We start from the raw sequence: 19,980 nt of genomic DNA, 5'->3' as shown, positions 1-19,980 counted from the left end.
TCTGTTGACATTTAACATAAATGCTTTTGAGTAAACCTTTGGACACTATGCAAATCCCCTTTTATTATGTGCTAATAAAAATAAGGTCATATTCCAACATGAGAGTTGTTCTACAAATTCCAAATGAGATATTACTTGTTCTATTATGAAATCTTTCACTAAATTCTTGAAATAAAAAATAATTTTTTTTAAAAAAGAAATCAAATCATTGGTAGAATTATAAAGCAAAGGGAAATAAATAGATACATTGGGAAAAAGTTGTGAAGCTAGGGTTTGAATGAAGCCCTAATTCCAAAAATAAGCAAATCGAGGGGAGAGAGGGGATTGATGGGGAAAACCTAAATATCAAATTAGGGATTCAAATTAAGGATAAAGAGAAATATCAAGTATGGAACCTATCCAAAAAATCTAGCCGCAGTGTCTTAATGCCTACTCCAAAATTCCAAGTGGTTAAAAAAAAAAAAAAGGCCTTATCCAATGTGTAGCCAAAATTTCAAGTGAATATATTGAAAGAGAGTTAAAAAGAAACAAAAAGAAAAGGAAGAGAAAAAGCATGCCGCTGAGGGAGAGAAAGAAAAAAAAACGAAAAGAGAGGGAGAAAGGCTCGCGCCCGAGAGAAAGAAAAAGGAAAAAGCAAGCCCGAGAGAGGATTGGAGGAAAACAAGGCATTAATATTTAGAAGATATTTAAAATTTTCCTCCAAGCCTTAAGATATTTAAAATTTTAGAAGATATATATATATATATATGGAATACTATATATGGAATACTATGGCTAACTTTTAGAAGATATTTAAAATTTCCCTCCAAGCCTTAAGATATATTTAAAGCTTGGAGGGAAATCTAAATCAAAAATTAATTTTTTAAACTTTGTATGATGGTTTTTTGGAAGATATATTTAAGTCAATATAAAATTCAAATTCAAATTCAAATATACTAAATAATTTAAATATAAATGCAGTTGTGGATAAACTTCTATTTATTTTATAATTATAGCATTTATTATATATTGGTATAAAAATTAATATTTAGATAAGTAACACATATATTAATAGTATATTAAACAATTTTAATAACTAAAATTTTCTATTAAATTTCATGTTAAAATAAATTCATAATTATTTTTTTGAAAATTATTAAAATATTTAAACCAAACAAAATTGATCTATTAATTGTTATTGTAGCGAAATTTACAACAATTATTGTATTAAATTATTATCTTTCCTTAATAGCCCTCAATCACATCAAAAGTTCAAAATTGTTCCAATAACATAAATCCAACCCAAATATTTTAGTTAAATTATTAATTAATAAATTAGTAAAAGATAAAATGTTCTTGTAGATAAATATTGATTAATTAAGATTATTAACCAGCTTAAAATTAATGAGGTTATAAAACTAATGTTACTAAAGAGTTACTATTAAACTTAAAATATAAAAGATACATAAATAACATTACAAAGTTATTATTGTTCTATTATTATTATATTAGAAAATATATATACTAAACATGTTCCAAAGCACACTAGCCAACTGTAAGGGTCGGTGCCTATGCTTGTGCTTGCATGTTTACTAGCCTTGTTTGATTGATAGGGCATGGTTGCTTGCTAGTTCTTGGACTGTTTTTGGTTCCAGGTCTTGGAGGCTGGCTCGGCGCCTTGGTGGTGTGACGAGCGCCGCGCGGTGATCGTTGGTGCGATCGGGAAGGCCGTGACACCAACCATGATAGCGAATTTGACTTCATACTATTATTCTATGTGAAATTGGCATAAAATATATATTTTATTTTATACAATATAGAAACAAGAGTAATGGATATCATACTAACAATATATTCTATAAAAATAATTATTGGTGTGATGACACACGTGTACTGAAAGTGCACAAACTAAACTTTTCATATTTAGATGGGATGAATCTTAACACTAATAAATTACATTGATCTATTGTATAAAACAAAATTTAATTTGGACATTGTTGTTCACGCACTTAGCTTAGGTTAAATGGCAATGGAAAAATTTAACATTGCTACTGATTGTTGGTAGCCATTTAAATACTTTAGTATCCAATAAACTTTAGTCGCCAATTAGCAACCGAACTAGTAAATTTAGCAACCACCCAATTTCGGTCATTGAGTTGTGATTGAAATAATGGTCGTAATGTGGTTGCTGAGTTGGTGCTTAATATTTCATAATTCCCTCCAAAATTTAGCAGCAACAACTGCGACTGAATTGTAATAGTCACAAATATTGGTTATAAATTAGTTGTAATTTATTTTTTAAAACATTTGCTATGTTAGCAACTATCCAATTTTGGTCACAGAGTTGTGACCGAAATAGTGACCGAAATGTCGTTGCAAAGTTGGCACATAATCTCTAGCTATTCCTTCCAAAATTTAGCAACTGCAACGGCAACCGAACTATGATAGTGGCAAATTTTCTTCATAAATCGGTTGCAATGTATTAAACATTCGTACTTTAGCAACCATTGAATTTTGGTCGCCAATTTGTGACCAAAATAGTGACCGTAATGTTGTCGCAAAGTTGGCAGTTGCAAATTTCGGTCATAAATTGGTTGTAATTTATTAAATATTTACTACTTTAGTGACCGACTTATTTTGGTCACATATTTGATATTGAAATAGCGACCAACGTGGGGTCATTGAAATGTCACATAATTAATGCTCATTCACACCAAAATTAGCGACAAAAGTCACATTAGATTTTTGTCAGTGAGAAAAACTGCAACCAAAATTGTAATTGAGATGTGGTCGCAGAGTTGGTGCATAAACAACAACCAAAATGTGGTCGTTAAGCAGTTACTTTTATGTTATGAATGTACTTAATTAGTTTAAATGTGAGAACCTTCGTAAAACAGTCACAAACTTGTTGCGATTAGCTACGGAAATAGCCGGTTGGTAAAAATTGGTTGGGATAGCCCTGCTTTCTAGTAGTGACAAATTTCTGAGTATGTCTCCAAATTCACTAAAGATGCTATAGGTCATTTGTTTACCCTCGGTGACCCGAGCCAGAATAACAGAGGTCATTTATTTATCCTTGGTAACTTGAGATTGAATATCAAATGGCTATTGATTATTTTACTGAACGGACACGGTGTGAAACTGCAATCTCATTTTTCCAGAACTTCTTGTCTACAAGGTCAGGGTTTAACCCCCCACTGATAGGGTGGCATATCGCTCATTTGGAGACCAAAAACATTCAGACAAAATTTCATAACCAAAATACAGAATATTCACAAATATTTTGCCAAAGATTTATGTAATAACAAAAGGCAATTAATTTAATAAATAAATATACAAGAATGCCAATCTTCCAGCTTTGGCAGGATTCCCACATTAAGAAATAAGAAATAGTAAGTTTCCACTAAAACAAACATCTCATGAAGAAAATAATAATAATAATAATAATAATAATAATAATAATAATAATAATAATAATAATAATAATAATAATATATTCGGAATATACCACCTTTTCAAACCTGTTTGAATAATTATGATAGCATTTCAAAATCACCATGTTGCATGATTGGATGGAAAGATAAAAATAAAAATAACAATAACAATCCATAAATCATACTTAACAAAGGCTTAAGAGAAGCAAGAATGGTTGGCAAAAATATTAGTATACAAATTTGATTGATAAAGGAAAATAAACATATATATCAATGTTGGCAAGGTAATAACACCATGGTTCCAACTAAGTCTAGGAATTATTGATCTAAAAACAAAAGTCATAAAATATGATGACATTACCAAAAATAAATTTCAAAGAATAATCATAAATAAATTTTAGAAATTTTTATAAAAATAAATAAAAACAATAAAGTTTTAAATACAAGAGTTCAAGGGATTACTTGATAATTGCCTAATTCCAATTGAAATCCAAGATTATCTCTCAAGATGGTCCTATAACCCAAGGGAAGAACCAAGGAAAAAGATAAGAATACTTAAGCAAGGAAGAGTTCATGCACAAGGCTAAAGAGGAGCTAGCCTAAATATAAACGCTATAAACAAAGTATGAGCTTTTCTAACAACAATTCAGAACTTGTAGCTTCAAGGGAGCAACAACAGAATGCATCAATAGCTATATTTATTTGCACACAAACCAAGCTCTAACTAGAGTAGTTTAACATGCCAAAACAATATAACTAGCATCTTAGAAAAAGATAAACTCAAAAGGGTGCTAGTAGTTTTCCAGGTACCTAAAGGGTGTGTCTTTGAAAGGCATGCACAAGAAGCCAAAAATAGCAAGGCTAAACACACATGCTATAAATCTACTTGCATTCACAAGGCATGCAAAAAGCTTGGGTTTCATGCATAAATGCATATACAAGTAGATGGTTCCATGAGTATTTATATAAATGTATATATCTTTTGAGGCGATAAACTAGAGATATTCAAGGGGCATAAGAGTATTTTTTAGCTTATAAGTATATGTGGTTTCATATATATATATATATATATATATACTTAGTTTCATGCAAGGATAAGCCATAACTCAATCAAAAAGGGTGCAGCTTCTTCAAGCAAACATTAGCATAGACATTCACAGACACACAAGAGTATAAACCACCCACTAAACAACATGTAACTAGACCAAGGTGGCAAGAAAAAGGCTTCAAGTTCCATGGAGTAGAATGATGATAACAAGCTTTAAGGATCAAAAGGGTTGCATGAGTATAAGCACATACAACTAGAAGCTTCTAAACATGCGTCCCACTAACTTCTCATGATGATCTATTCAGCTTGCATTTAGAGTGTAGTAAAGCACTAGATGATTGCTTAGCTAACATATTATCCATTAACTCTTGACGATGTCTTTCCATCTTCACCCTCCTACGTCGCCTAATCACCGTCCCGTTGTTGTTGCAAAACCTGGAATTTCCTGGGCCAGAATTGTGGGTCATCCTACTTTGCTTCCACTATGGAGCCTCCTCTCCACCTGTAAAAGCCCCACTTGTGTCTCTATATATCATAATCTATGGCTTCAAGCTCGTGATAGCATGCAAGCATCTCTTTATGTGAAGTTCCTGGGGAAAGCTTTTCCTTTGGACCATGCCAAGCTCGCTTTAGCCGATGCCTGGCGGGGTCTTGGGGATTTCTCCATCTCGGACCTCCCAAACGAATTCTACTTCATTTGCTGTGAATCCCATATGATGCAAGCCAAGTTCCTTCTAGAAGGTCCTTAGACCGTTGATGGCAGAATCCTCCAACTATCTGAATGGCGAGAATCCTTCCAACCTGCATTTGAAAAACTATCTACACCCTATGTTTGGATTCAACTTCATCATGTTCCCATGGAATTATGGGGTGCTAAAATTCTGGAAAGCACAGCTTCACATTTTGGTCGTGTCGTGAAGATTGATGAACATACCATTGCTCGTTCCAGATCTAAATATACTCGTATCCGCATTGAACTTGATCTTGAGTAACCTCTGTAAAAAGGGAATTGGGTTAAATATGGAGATAATCTTGTTTTCATCCTTGTTCTATATGACAAGCTGCCCATCTTTTGTTACAGATGTGGACAATTTGGCCACGGGGAGTCCAAATACACTTTTGTTAGCAGCCGGAAGTCATAACATGTTCCTCAGCCACCCGTTTCCTCCTCAAATTGGAGGTAGATGAACGCGTCCAACATACCGGCGATGTTGACAAATGCTGGGGGATGACAAAGATATTTCTTTGATTGGGATCAATGATACCTCTTTAGATTTTGGTTCTTAGATGAAACCCTGAAGCCGCAGAAGCAACCGACGTGGGAGGTCTCACGGCGGTGAGGGAAACTCTGGCCCATCCCGGCGTGGTGAGAGCGATGGCTCAAGCTCGGACATGTGTCTGCCTGCATGGCAGATCGATCAATACGTGTCTCATTCGAACATCTACCTCACAGCTAGGGATGGCCTAGTCAAACGTACCCCGACTCCATCTCAACTGTCGAAACAACACTCCTCATCGCTTCCCGAGGAACCTCTCCCATCTAGCTTTCTTCCAGCCGTTGATACAGGCACCTATCCACTATTCAAAAAATGAACAGTTGACCGCTGCTACTAGTCCCGAGCAGAGAATCCTGAGGTCCTCGCTATTGTCCCATCCTCTTCCAAAGGCACAACCTCTCTAATTCCTGAGTCTTCTCTTTGCTTAGGAAAAGCAAAAGCCCCCCTCCTCTGACAAACACCATCAAACCCCCTTTCTTGAAACTAGACCCCTACTCAAGCTTGGTGATCCAGAGCACTAACTCTCCATCATCCCCACCCATCCAGTCTTTACCCTCTCTTTCTTAGCAAACCTAACGCCTACTCTTAACCTCCCTTCATTCGAGCAATCCAGACCAAACTCACTCCTCCCTTGTTGATAGTGTTAAACAAGCTCTTCAGGCAACTGATCCGTCTGATTTCAACATGGAATCCTTGGAGGAAACCAGATCTTAGTTGGGATCTAAGGACTCTTGCTCCTCCATGGATCCATACGATGATCTCCTTATCTCAAATCTCTAAAAAGATATCAAACTCGAAGCTCTTGCCAGGCGTGCCCCTAGAAAGAATACTCGATCCAAAAAAGGGAGACGAACTCCTGCTTAACTCCCCCTTCCTCTCTCATTTTTTCTGATGATGCAAAAAAGGATCTTATGCTGGAACTATAGAGGGGTTTCAAACAATCATACCTTTGACCATATTAGAGATCTCATTCGTTGCTTAAATCCTAATCTTGTTTGCTTGGTAGAAACCAAAACAGACACTAATTGAACTCTTCATTTTTGTAACAAGTTTACTCAGACTTGGGAATGGGCTACAATTCCTGCTTTTGGTTTACCGAGAGGGATTATTGTTCTCTGGACATGTGACAATGGAACTGTCACCCTCCTCGCTGCTACTCGCATATCACTGCACTTAATCATCAGCAATAGGGAGGACTCTTAGCTTCTCTCTATTGTCTATAACTCCCAATTTGTTACTGCTTAGAGGATCCTCTAGAGAACTCTCTCTAGCTTGGCTGGCATTCATCTCCCCTAGATCATCACTGGTGACTTTAATGCCGTTCTTTCAGTCCAAGACCATAAAGGGGGAAATTCTAAAAACTATGATTCTAAGTCTTCTTATTTTTCTAATTTTTTCGCACTAATAATCTTATTGATTTAGGTTTTGTTGGGCTAAGATTCGCTTGGTGTAATGATCAGGCGGGTTTATCCCGTCGCTAGGCTAGACTCGACTTCTTTTTGGCCAATTACGAGTGGATCTCAACTTATTCTTTTCTTGAAAACCAACACCTTCCTCACAGCTGCTCTGATCATGCTTCTATTTTCCTCACTGCCCGCACCCACTCACACTCCATGAAAAATACCTTCAGACTTGATAATAATTAGCTTGATTATGATGCGTGCCACCATAATATCATCAAAGCTTTTAACTCTAACTTTGCTACTTCTTTAATACATTTTCTTCCATCATTGCATTTCTCGGGATAAACATAATTTTGTCTCTTGAAAAATTTCAGGATTGAGGTCAATTGACATCGAGATCAAGGATCTTGAGGCTGAAATAAGTTCGATTGAAACCAATGAGCCTTTTTCCAGTGATCCTTGGCACTACATCTGGCTCTGATCCCTGCGAAATCGCCATGTTGCTTTGCTTCGTCAAAATGCTATCTTTTGGGCGCAACGTGCCAAAATGCAATGGCTTTCTCATGGTGACAATAATTTTGGTTTCTTTCACAAGATCATCAAAGCTAGACAGGTCACAAACAGAATCCAGTCCCTTAGAGATAATTCCGGTAACATCCTTACATCTAAAAATGATATTGAGCTTGAATTTATCCGTTTTTACTCACAACTTTGGTCTTCTTCGTCCTCTTGCCTTTCTTTTGATCAAACTCTGTCGTCCCTGCCTGGTAACTTACCCACACTGACCCTTGATGCCATGGATGAGCTGATGAGACCAGTATCTAAGGGTGAGGTTTACCGCACCCTTAGGTCTATGCCTCAAGGGAAGTCACCAGGGCCGGACGGATTCAATATGGAGTTCTACCTTTTTTACTGGAATATTATTGGAGACCATCTTTTCAACACCATCTCTTTTTTTTTTACCATCTCTAAACTTCCCTCTTCCTGGGGTAAAACTTTTATCGTTTTTATTCCAAAAGTTGATCATCCTTAACGTGTTTCTGATTTTCGTCCTATATCTTTGTGTAATATCTGTTACAAAGTTATTTCTAAAATATTGGCTGATCATCTTAAAAAGGTTCTCCCTAATATCATTGGCCCGGAGCAATCTAGTTTTTTAGCAAATCGGTCCACTTTTGATAACATTCTTGCTTTTCAAGAGATTACTCACTCAATTGAATATGAAAAGTTAAACAACCCCTAGGATGCTAATCAAAATTGATATTGAAAAGGCCTTTGACACTGTAGAATGGAACTGCATACTTGCAACCCTCTATAAGATGAACTTCCCTGCTCTTTCGATTTCCTGGATCAAATCCTGTCTATCCTCGGCTTCCTTCTCTTTTTTAATAAATGGGCAACGTAGTAGCTGGTCTAGTAGCTCTAGGGGCGTCCGCTAGGGAGATCCCATCTCCCTTCTTCTCTTTCTCCTGGTCATAAAAAACCTTTCTTCAATTCTCAACCATGCTCTTCATACTAACTTCCTCCCGGGTTTTAACTCCAATCTTGCTAGTAACATCAACCATCTTATGTTCGATGATGATCTGATTCTCATTACTAAAGCTTCCAAATTGGCTGCCAGAAATACTTTGATCTACTCAAATTTTTATGCTACTATTGCTGTCCAAAATCCCAACAAAAACAAATCCGTCATCTATTTCTCTTCTTTGTTCAATAAAAGAGTTGATAATTTTATTTCTTCAATTCTAGGCTTTAAACTTGGTAAGTTCCCTTTCAATTACCTAGGAGCTCCCATTTCCCCCTTTCGTCTCCCTGCCAACCACTTTAATTTTCTTGTCAAGAGAACTGAGCTTGCCATCTCTAATTGGAGTCACTCCCCAATATCTCAAGCTGGTAAAATTGTTCTTCTTAATTCCAACATTTTTACCCTTCCCATCTATCTCCTATCCATCTTCTTCTTTCCTGATTTGATCCTAAGAGACATCAAATAAGCTTGCTCGAAAGTTCCTTTGGAGCTGGAATGGCATGGGTGGCGGTTTTCATTCTATTGGTTGGGATATTGTTACTCTTAACAAATCTGAGGGGGTCTCAAACTGTGAAATCTCAAAAATTCCAGATTAGCTCTCATGGCCAAACATGTCTTAGATATTGCTAACAGAGAGAACAAAATTTGGGTCAACATTTTTCTTAGTAAATATAATACTTGGAGTGTTTGGAACAACGATTCTATTTTAGCTTCCTCTAGTTTCTTTAAAGCAATCTCTGCAACTACTAAATGTTTTGAAACCATTTCTTTATATCTCTGTCTGCAATCCTAGTGCTTCTAGTTTCTTGGATGATCCTTGGCCACTGGATCCTCCTCTTAACTATAAGCCTACATTTTTAAATATGGACCTCATTGATAATCTCTCTTTTGAGATGCTAACTAAGGATGACTCAATTGATCTCAATATTGGTCGGTCTATCTTTGGTAATCTTATTGGTAGAGATATTCTCCCCAATGCCAATTTTGATTTCTCTATCAATAATGAATGGGTCTGGTGGCCTCGCTCCTCTAAAGCTAAAACAGTCCCAGTGATTTATGACTTCTTCAATGCTGTTAATTGTGATTCTTTTTCTGAGACTCACAATTGGCATGGTTGGCATTATATCTGGAAATTGAAGGTTGCTCGTAGAGCTAAAGTTTTTATCTGAAAGGTGGTTCATGGCAAGCTTCCCTATGGGTCTATTTTTACAATCTGAACATTTCTTCTGCCACTCTTTGCCATTTCTGTGGCCTTCATCAGAAAACCATTAAACATATCCTTTGGTGATGCCGTCACTCTATCAAAATCTGGACAGTTATAATGAATCTTCTGGGCTTGACCACTGCTTATATTGATCAACTTGCCCTAGGAAACTGACTCACTGGCAAAATTAAATGTTGGGCTTCTTCAGATTTTGCCAAGGCAATCATTGCCACTACTGCTTGGCATCTTTGGACGGTAAGATGTCTATTAATTTTTCAGAACATTCAGCCAAATTTTGACAGATTACCCATGAAGGCTTGGACCTCTGTGTCAGACTTCTTCACTGCAAATATTTTCCATGACAAGGAGTTACCTTTAACCAATTATCCAAGCTAGCTATCTATTTATATTGCTATAGATGCCTCTTGGGACCCTATTACCTGTCTCACTGGTTTTGGATTTATTATATATACTAATCTTAAACATTTACTTGTGGCAGGATCTTCTGGTGACCATTGTCCTTCCTCTCTTGATGTTGAACTCAAAGCTATTCAACTTTCATTGGATTGCTGCCATAAACACAATTGGCGCTCAACTAGGCTTCACACTGATTGCCTTAGTGTTGTTCAACTTATCAAAAACTATGAAAATCCTATTGGTTGGCGCCACTTCACTTCAATCCAAAGCATTCAAGCTTTCATGAATCACTGGCCAGACTTCCTTATAGAACACATCCATCGAGACATGAACCTCATTGCTGATCAGCTTGCCTCTTTTGGTCGGAGAAACCCTCAAACCTCACTGTACTTTCAAGGATGAGATAAGCCTAACTGGCTCGAAGATATCTGCAAAGCTCACAATCTCTCGTTTTAACTCTATTATTGCCTTTCTTTTTATTTTGTTTAGTTCTTTGTAACCCTTTTTGCAAAAAAAAAAAAACATGCATCCCACTAGAAATTAACTACAAACATGCTTAAAATTTCATATTCAACAAGCTTCTCACATTACTCAAGCATCAAGCTCTACCACCACCAAGTGAGTAAGAGAACCTATCTAGTCTTTGGGGAAGCACCGGTGGTTTGTTGCTCCTTTTCGCTTCACCTCGCCTCCGAATGTCTAGAATTCCGGTAGAAACCTGAACTCCGGCTATGGACAACACTCTTCCTCAACCTTCCAAAGAGAGCAAGATGAAGTGGGAGAATGGAGAGAAAAGAATAGAGATGGAAGAATGGAGGAGGATGATAATTATGGGAGGGGTAAAGGTTAGGCCAAGTGGGAGGCAAGGATGGGATGAAGCCTGAATTTCTTCCGGTAATCCATCATCCCAGCTAACATCCACAACAAGTGTTTAAGTGCAACCACTAGCTTAACATACTAATCTAGGTTTTAAGAGTTGGCTGAGGCCCACAATTCTCATCTCACTCTAGGCTTCCATTGTGCCTCACAGAAAGAAAAAAGCAAAAAGTCACGTGCCACACACCCACACCCACACACACTCTTTCTCTCTCTATTCTTTCTCCCTCATTAATCATTTCCTCTCGCCCGCTAGCTCTCGCCACCGGCGCTCCCTCGTCTTTCTCTCACACTTCCTCTCATCTATGTTCTCTCAAATTTTCTCCCTCACTTCCTCTTGTCATCGGCACTTTTTGTTTTGAAAGTTTTAATTTTTCTAACCCGAGTAAATTAGAAGGTCAATCACTTCCTTTATAAACTTATTGGGTCTTTTGATTTTTGGCCGGATTGCTAACAAGCTGAGTCAGAGGGTGTAGCAGGGGCAACCTCATGACCAGTTTCTAATTTTTTTGATTGAATAGATCGAACCGGTTAGGGTTCGACTACATTGACTTCAACAGACTCTTGAGTTAATTTTGAGGTAAAATTCAAAAAATAAAAAGCCAAACCCAATTATTTACGGATTCGGATCCTTCAGGGTCCGAATCCGAAACCCGCCATCATTTCGGGTTCACAACGCCACCCGCTATCAAGCGCCGCCCTAGAACTATCCTATAAATACTTGTCCATCCCGATCTCCTCCCGTTTCTTGGATCCTGAGAGAGAGAGAGAGAGAGAGAGGGCGAAACCCTAGTTTTCTTTCCGAGCTTTGTCTCCGCCATGGCGGACCACAACGATCCCTTCATGCGCAACCGCGATGCTGCCGTCCAGGCACGGACCAAGGCTCAGAACCGTGCCAACGTCCTCCAGATGAAGCTTGTAATCCCTCTCAAGCCCTTGTTTTGTTCGATCTCTTTGATTTTTTTTGATGGATTTTGGTGAAACCCAGCTATAGATGTTATGCTATTCATGCTGTTGATTTAGATCAATTTGATCCTTGTTTTCGGCTATAATTTAATTATACGATGTTCATGTTGTTGATTTAGATCCATTTGATGTTTTTTGTAATTGAAAATTAGTTGATATTGGTACAACTTATTTGTTGTTTTCCAGATTGGGCAGAGCCATCCAACAGGGCTTACTTCGAACCTTCTGAAGCTTTTTGAACCACGGCCTCCGTTGGTCTATTTGCCCCCACCTGAGAAGAGGAAATGCCCGGCATATACTGGTGTGTATACTCATCACGTGTTTGATTTAAGTCTGTTGTTTGAGAAATTGGTCTTGGGTTGTTATTGGTGGCTTTTTCTTTTTCAGGGATGGCACAGTTTGTGAAAAATTTCGCAGAACCATCTGATCCGGAGTATGCTATGCCAATTCAGAAGGGTGAAACTCCTGTAAGTTTTGTTTATTCTGAGTATTGGTTTATAATTTTGTTATAAAACTTGGGGTTTTAATTTCTTTTTTTTTATCATTGTTTTTATACTGATTTACTGACTTTGATATATTATGATTGGCACATTTAGTTTCGATGGTAATTACCTAGCTGTTTTTTCTTTTTCTCTCTCTTTTAATTTCAGTGTTGTATTTGCTTCTTAATGGTGAGAATGATGTGAATGGTGAATTGTAGTTTGTCTATCATTATAATTAATGATTTTTGAAAAATGAATAACTCAGATAAATTTTATGTGCTCAAATATACTGGAAAGATTATATGGATGCAGGAGTGAGGGAATGATATGTTTTAAGTTGCCCATACTTTCACTCTTGTTTATTCCCCATTACAAGTACTTCTAAAATATATGCAAGATTGTATCTCACTCTTGTACTTGTTTGCTGGTGCCTCACAAATGTTGAAGTGATAGAATTTTGTCGTTTATGAGTGGAAACATGTTTTGGGTATCATCTTGAATCTCTTTATAGCATCATCCTGCATTTAGATGAAATAACGTTGCTTGCCTACTGTTTTTTATTTGGTTTTATTTTTGGATGCGATGGTGAGCATGTTTTATGATTGAGTAAAAATAGAGTGGAAGAGAAGAAACTGAAGGAATGGAAATAAGGAGGTCAGTAGTACATTCTTGTATCCATTTTAATTTTTTCATTCAGCTAAGCATGACGATACATCGATACCATCATACCAATCTCTTTATTTTCTCAATCTAAGTAGATCTCAAGTGCTGAGTGATATAGACTGATTGAGGTAGCCCAGGCCTGCATTCATGTGGCAGCCTCTGTATTGTTATGATATTACTTGAATTCATTTGTTGCTTTTCTTAGCTCTGCGGGTTATCAATAAAAAATAAATTATTAAACACACTGTTGGTAGTGGGATTTTAAGGTATGGCTTGTGTCAATTTATAATTACTATAATTGTGTTTTAGGTGTTTTTTGTATATGTTTGTAATTCTGCCGGTTTTATGAATTTAGCCTTTAATCTAATTATCAAAGCCAATGGATCTATATTCTAGATGTACATGAATTGATAGTAGGCTTATATATGTGCAGAAATATATTATGGAAACCTTTGTCATTTATGGAATCTGTTATGAGTGTGAACTCAACACTGTTCACCACTAGAAGTTAAATACAGGCTATACATACTCAATTTTAAGGCTTGAACTTGATATTGAGGTGTGGTGTTCTGGCCAGGTTATATGGATTATGTGCACAATGATTGAACCAACTTCAGAAATAACAAGTGGACAAACTGAGTTATATTACAATAATTTTTGTGTTGTATTGACCAGCTTTGTTTTTATTTATATTTTGTTGCAGGGAGAAAGAAAAGCCAGGATTCACATGCTTCGGCTTGAAAAGGGTGCACTTAAGGCAGCTGAAGAGCTGCAGAAATGTAAATTTATCTCCAACAGAAACATTTACCATGCTTTATAGATGAAATCTGCTTAATTCAAATGTAGATTATCGTCTTGTGGATGGTTTTATAGTTTTCTTTGTCTTGTAGATGATCCACAAAATGATCCCAATATATCTGGAGATCCATACAAGACGTTGTTTGTGGCTAGACTTGTAAGTAATCATCATTTTCTACTTTTGATTCCACCAGTTATCTCTTCCCTAACATAATGTTTAATCTTGTTCTGCAGAATTATGAAACAAGTGAACACAGAATTAAAAGGGAGTTTGAAACTTATGGGCCTATTAAACGGGTAAGTATATTATTGTATTCTTGTTGGGAGGTCAAGTTATTGCTCTCAGCTTGGGTAAGATTAGTGGTCACATAACTGATCGGAAAGAATAGAAATGGTGATTCTATGATCTTGATTTCTAGACCCTGTGTATCTTTTAACCATGACCCTGAGAGTTGCCATGGTGCTCTGTCCAAATTGATGGCTTTTGAAATTCATCTAAGCATCCTGATTTTCTTCAATTAGGCCAACAATCATTGTTGTGTTTGATAGTTTTCCTCGCCTAGATTGAGAATTGAATGGGGATGGTATTTTTCTCTTTTTTATTTTCTTTAGTTGTCAAATTATTTGGTTTTAAAAGTTATTATTGTTTTGGGTTGTCTGAAAGCGTTCTGCTCCATCTTCCTGACATGCATAATATAGTGAGTTATTAATTGTAAATGGCTTTCTCATTGCTCGTCAAACGAGTTGTTAGCGGAAGAATTTTGGTTTTATGTATTTTGGTTGTTTAGTTGGTTCCTTTTTTTTGTTGGGTTTGTCATCTCAGTTTTTTTGTCATTCAATGGCAAATATGAATTCCTGACGCATCTTTGTGGTTTATTACCACCCATGGGTTCTGAAATGTCAGACATATCTGTCAAAGATGATGGTTTTTTTTCCCTCTTCTAGTTTTCCACCTAAAGTAAAGCCTCTTTAGAAAATTATTATGAGACCAATAATCATTTGCTCACTAAGATAGTAGATGCTGGTTGCATCTCGGACTAGTGCTAGAGTGCAGATTATTTATAGTCTAATTAACTATACGAGTCATCAAGGATGTTATGGAGAAACTTACATTTGGTGATCATGTTGGAGTGTGGGCAGGTAAACTACTTATTTTTTGAGTATAGCTAGAAGCCTTTTAGGATTGAAATAATCAATAGCTTTTAGAATTTGGTATGTGTTATCATGGTATAAAAACCAACATTGGTAAGGCATGGCTATTGATGTCAATACTTTCGATAATGATATGCACTGTTTGGTTTCATCACTGTTACTCCAATGGGATTGCTGCAAATCGTTTGACACACCTGTCTTTATCAAGGTAGAAAGGGAAAGTATCTCCATTCAACCCTCTCTCAGACTTGTTCTTGTTGTGTAAATACATTTCAGAGTATTAGCAGGTTTCCACCCATTATCGGAGTTTAAGTTTCTTGCAGCTGTTACTAAAGTTTTTACTCTTTGAATAGAAGGGCTGAACAAAATTATTTCTGCTATTCAGAAGAAATTCTGGTACTTTCTCCATTTTACTAGTGCTTAGTTTGCTATTTAAAATATTCCCTGGTAAGGGGGTGGTAAATCTATATCACATCTGCTAAATCGGCTTCATACATCCGTTTTATCTGCCAACTCAATTGATATGGTGGTGATGCATTCCGCATGGCGAAGCTTACACCTTAAAAGGTGAGCACGGCTAGTGAGGCATGCTGCCTTTATGTCGTGCCATTTAGGATTCAGTGTTCTAACAATCATGAGTCATATATTGGCTGTTTTTCCTTGTTATATCCCATTCATGATTCTGTGTAATTGTTCTCTTTGGTTTGCTATGTAAATCGCAGGTCAGGTTGATTACAGATAAGGAGACAAATAAACCTAGAGGATATGCATTTATTGAATATGCACACACGAGAGACATGAAAAGTGTGCTTCTTTTGCCCCTATTTTTTTGTGTCTATTGGTAGAAACATTTTGATGTCTGTCTCTTTGGTTAAACATTGGTCATATTATGCAGCTGCATACAAGCAAGCTGATGGCAGGAAGTTGGATAATAGAAGAGTCCTTGTTGATGTTGAGCGAGGTAGAACTGTACCAAATTGGCGGCCTCGAAGGCTGGGTGGTGGACTTGGATCAACCAGGGTAGGAGGTGAAGAGGTAAACCAAAAGCATTCCGGAAGGTAATCACTTGAAATACTCTTCTTCGGTTTACACCCTCAACGTACATGTTGATTTCATGCCTTGCTTTCTGAATCACCGTTTTTTTCAAACAATGCACAGTGTTGTAAATTTATCCTTATGATCAATTATGCTGTTAATGCCAATTTAGGGCCAATCTTTTATCCATTCTGCAAATGTTCTCCAAATGTGCACCAGATTTCTTAAATGATGTTTGCTTCTTGTAAGTTGTACTATGAGTTCTCATATGCAAATTTGCTTCTGTTTAATTATTGAACAAAAAGTGACTTGGACAAAAAGGGAAGTGGCTTATCTGTTGTTTGCTTCCTCAATCCCCACTATCTTTTACTTGGAAGTGTGTGGTGTTGTTGGGGTTTGAGCTAGTTGGCTTAGGTGTTTTGACATTTGAATTTGGTTTTGTGAGACTACTAAATCAATACTAATTAAAATGAATGTTTTAATTTTAAAGAGTAATTTCCAATTAATGATTGACATGATACTACTATTGGTTAATAATTTTTAATATTAATAGATATACATTTGTGAAAGAGCTATCTTTATTTCAAGTTTATTGCAATAGTGGTGTTTGGTTGGTTAGGTTGGAATAAGTTGGGATGATCATCCTAACTTACTACGTGACTGAACGCATATTATTGGTGTGGTACCTCTGTTGAACTCTCTGTGATTTTGATACATAACTCATAAATTAATTTTTTTGGCATATCTTGTTAATTTTCTTTTTAGATTAGGTTACAATTGGTTACTTGGGGATATACTATCCTGTGGTAATGATTTGCTCAGCATATTCTGTTATTCACACTTTTCTTGAGTGGTATTGTCTTCCATCTAAATGTTCATACACTCAAGACTTCTCTGGTGTCAGGGAGCCTCAGCAGATGACATCAGGACCTCCAAGATCTGAGGAGCCAAGAGTGCGTGATGATCGGTAAGTTATCCATTGCTATCTTTAGCCTTTAACTGATGATAGATAAATGTTGATGGTTTCATTTGTTAGTGCTATTTTGTGAGAACTAAAATGACTTCAACCTGGTCGCATGAGCTTGTTTAATTATTTTCTTCCAAAAATCTATAGTTCCGTAAAATTTTGTTCTGTTACAGAGAGAAATCCCGTGAAAGAGGTAGGGACAGGGATCGTGAACGGGAGAAATCTAGAGAAATATCCCATGATAAGACACGTGATCGTGATACAAGGGATGACAGACACCATAAAGACCGTGATAGGACTCGAGAAAAGGACAGGGAAAGAGATAGGGGTCGTGATCGTGATCGAGGTCGTGATAGAGACAGGGAAAGGGACCGTGGTCGTGACCATGACCGTGAACGGCGTGACCGTCCGAGAGAGAGGGAGCGGGATCGTGAGAGGGACTATGGGCGTGCAAGCCATGAAAGAGATCGTGGGTATAGTCATGAGAGGGGTGGTACTGACTTTGAGCAATTTGATACCAAGCATGATCGCGATCGGTCTGGTGGGAGGGACAGGGATCTGGAACATGGTGAGCATGACTATGGGCAGGAATGGTATGATCCTGCTGCAAAGAATGGAAATGAGCATGAACAAGGGTATGATCACTATGAGCAAGCGAGAAATCACTTTGATCAGCTTCCTCCAGAGGGTGATGCCAATAGGGTGAAGCGTCATGAATATTATGATAAGATGCAGACTGATCATTATAGAAGTCAATATGACCATCCTGATTCTGCACCTGAGGAGGGAGAGAGGGTTGAAGACCATGAATATGAATATCGTCGTTCAGAGAGATCCCTTTCTCGTGAGTATGAACACTGAGACTAGAGGTAGGCCATCAATATTCCATTTGTTATTCTTTCAATCATTGTTATTTGAAGTATTTCATTATTTTGGTTTTTTGTTCTCAATAATTTCAGCTGAGAAGTGGTTCCATCTTGGGTGGCTTTTCTTTCAGCTTAACAGGGTTTGCAGGTCTGGCATTCCGTCTATGCTTGAAATTTGTTGTTTTTATGGGCACCTCTGAGACTGATGTGTTCTATCTTGATGGTTTAAACCTTTAAGTGACTTACGGTTTGTATTAGTTATTTCTCTTCTATGTGACTTGGCACATTGTTGGTTAGTCCTTTTAAACTCTGATTTTTATCGATTTCTGGTTTGAAGGAGATGAAAGGGAAAACTAAGGACATGATTAAATTTTAGTGTTGCTGTTTTATTTTCTTGCATTTGATATGTAAGTTATATACTGAATAGGTCCATTATCTTTTCTTTGAACTTCCCCTGTTGAAGTCTAATCCAAATATATGCTAATTCCTATGTTTTATCTATATCCATTTCAAGTTGGTTTCTTGAAAGAAGAGCGCCAACCGACGGAACCATTTTGGAATGGTGTGGCATTGGCGGCAGGGTTTTTGCAATAAGTTATAAAGGGGTTCTATCAGGTCATTTTAAGCGCCAAGATTTTTGCTGGTATATTAATTAAACCACTACATGAATGCTGAAAAATGCATTGATCCTTTTGTTTGGCCAAAAGCTCTTATCTTCCTGAGTAGATTTTCTTAAAGAAGTTTCAAAAATTGAACCACAAAATTAAGGTAGCTTTCTATCTCTATAGATTGATAAATCTATTCGTTAAATCTTTTCAATTTGTTAAACGTAGGTAAATGAATTAACTAAGAAAATAGCTTACACACCAGCACGACGATTTAGCCAGTCCTTAGCGCTTGGTGCCAAAGGCCGTGAGTTTTTTAAAAAAATTATTATTAAATAATCCATAGCTGAGGGGTGTTACTTCACATATAGCCCTAGGAAGCTTTAAGGACTGTTCTAACCAGACAGGACAAAGTGGAGGTACATACCTTGGTGAAGCTCCGAGTTTCACGATCTATGCTTGTATATGGGGTGTTTGTTTTGGTATATTTCAAAGTCATTATATTTGGAAATACATGATCATCCAAGTCAAGTGTTTGTTTTGGAGGAATTAAAAAAAATATTAAATTTGGAAGTGCTTGTTTTGGAGGAATTAAAAAAATATTTGGAAGTGCTTTATCCATTGGTTTTGGGTGAATTTGGAACCATTTTAAATCCATGATTTGGAACTCCAACTAAGGAGTATTTTATTAAATATTAAATAAAATATAATTATAGTGTAATTAATGTTAGTAGTATAATAATATAACTGATATATTATATAATGTGTTTATATAGACTTTGAATAAAAAATAATTAATAAAAAATAATAAAAAGAAAAAAAAATCAAATAAAAAGATATAGGATGGCCAAAATAAAAAAAAAAAATATTACGCCACCAATTGTTACATGGGGAAATATCAAAGAAAAGAAAATATATGATTTTTTTATATAAAAAAATATTGAAATCTAAAATTTAAAATTCAAAAAAATAGAAAAAAATTTTAATTTTTTTTTTAAAAAAATTGAACTGAAATTTTAAAAACAAAATCTCCCAAGGGGGAGTTGGTGATATTCAAGAAGAGAGGAGAAAAGAAAAGAAAAAGAGTTTCTTTTTTTTAAAAAAAAGAAAGGATGGAGAAAAGAAGAAGAAGAGGCCTTGGTTCTTTTCGGGAAAGAGATGGAAAATTTGGAGAACAAAGATTTTCGGAAGATTATTATAGTTTGATAATAAAACATAAGATCCCTCCACCAGTGTTCAACAAAGTACACCACCCATTTTTTATGCAAAAAAATACACTTAAA

The 19,980-nt window shown here is 36.4% G+C and overlaps 1 protein-coding gene across 2 annotated transcripts; it reads left to right on the top strand.

Moving 5' to 3' along the window:
• Positions 1-11,904: 11,904 nt before the first annotated feature.
• LOC120276725 (U1 small nuclear ribonucleoprotein 70 kDa) lies at positions 11,905-18,489 on the top strand. Of its 2 annotated transcripts, none has more exons than XM_039283403.1 (11): positions 11,905-12,081; positions 12,316-12,430; positions 12,517-12,596; positions 13,978-14,053; positions 14,165-14,229; positions 14,307-14,369; positions 15,947-16,028; positions 16,120-16,282; positions 17,164-17,226; positions 17,400-18,095; positions 18,224-18,489. In XM_039283403.1, exons 1-10 carry the CDS (start codon positions 11,983-11,985, stop codon positions 18,085-18,087), a joined length of 1,494 nt encoding a protein of 497 aa, XP_039139337.1. In that variant the 5' UTR covers positions 11,905-11,982; the 3' UTR covers positions 18,088-18,095; positions 18,224-18,489. The 2 variants fall into 2 exon arrangements, with proteins under 2 accessions (XP_039139337.1, XP_039139336.1); XM_039283402.1 differs by having other exon boundaries at positions 11,906-12,081; positions 18,186-18,489.
• The last annotated feature ends 1,491 nt before the right edge of the window (positions 18,490-19,980 follow it).

The sequence above is a fragment of the Dioscorea cayenensis genome, chromosome 15 (assembly GCF_009730915.1).
Source record: "Dioscorea cayenensis subsp. rotundata cultivar TDr96_F1 chromosome 15, TDr96_F1_v2_PseudoChromosome.rev07_lg8_w22 25.fasta, whole genome shotgun sequence".
In the NCBI taxonomy this organism is placed as follows: Eukaryota; Viridiplantae; Streptophyta; class Magnoliopsida; order Dioscoreales; family Dioscoreaceae; genus Dioscorea; species Dioscorea cayenensis.
Note: the sequence above shows the minus strand (reverse complement) of the source record. Positions and strands in the feature narration are given on the sequence as shown.

What these genes read in the sequence shown, in the direction of transcription:
- LOC120276725 (XM_039283403.1), top strand. Translation starts at nt 11,983, where the DNA reads ATGGCGGACCACAACGATCCCTTCATGCGCAACCGCGATGCTGCCGTC. An exon ending in AGCTGAAGAGCTGCAGAAAT is followed by an intron (nt 14,054 to 14,164) that starts GTAAATTTATCT and finishes TTTGTCTTGTAG; the next exon opens with ATGATCCACAAAATGATCCC. An exon ending in CGTTGTTTGTGGCTAGACTT is followed by an intron (nt 14,230 to 14,306) that starts GTAAGTAATCAT and finishes CTTGTTCTGCAG; the next exon opens with AATTATGAAACAAGTGAACA.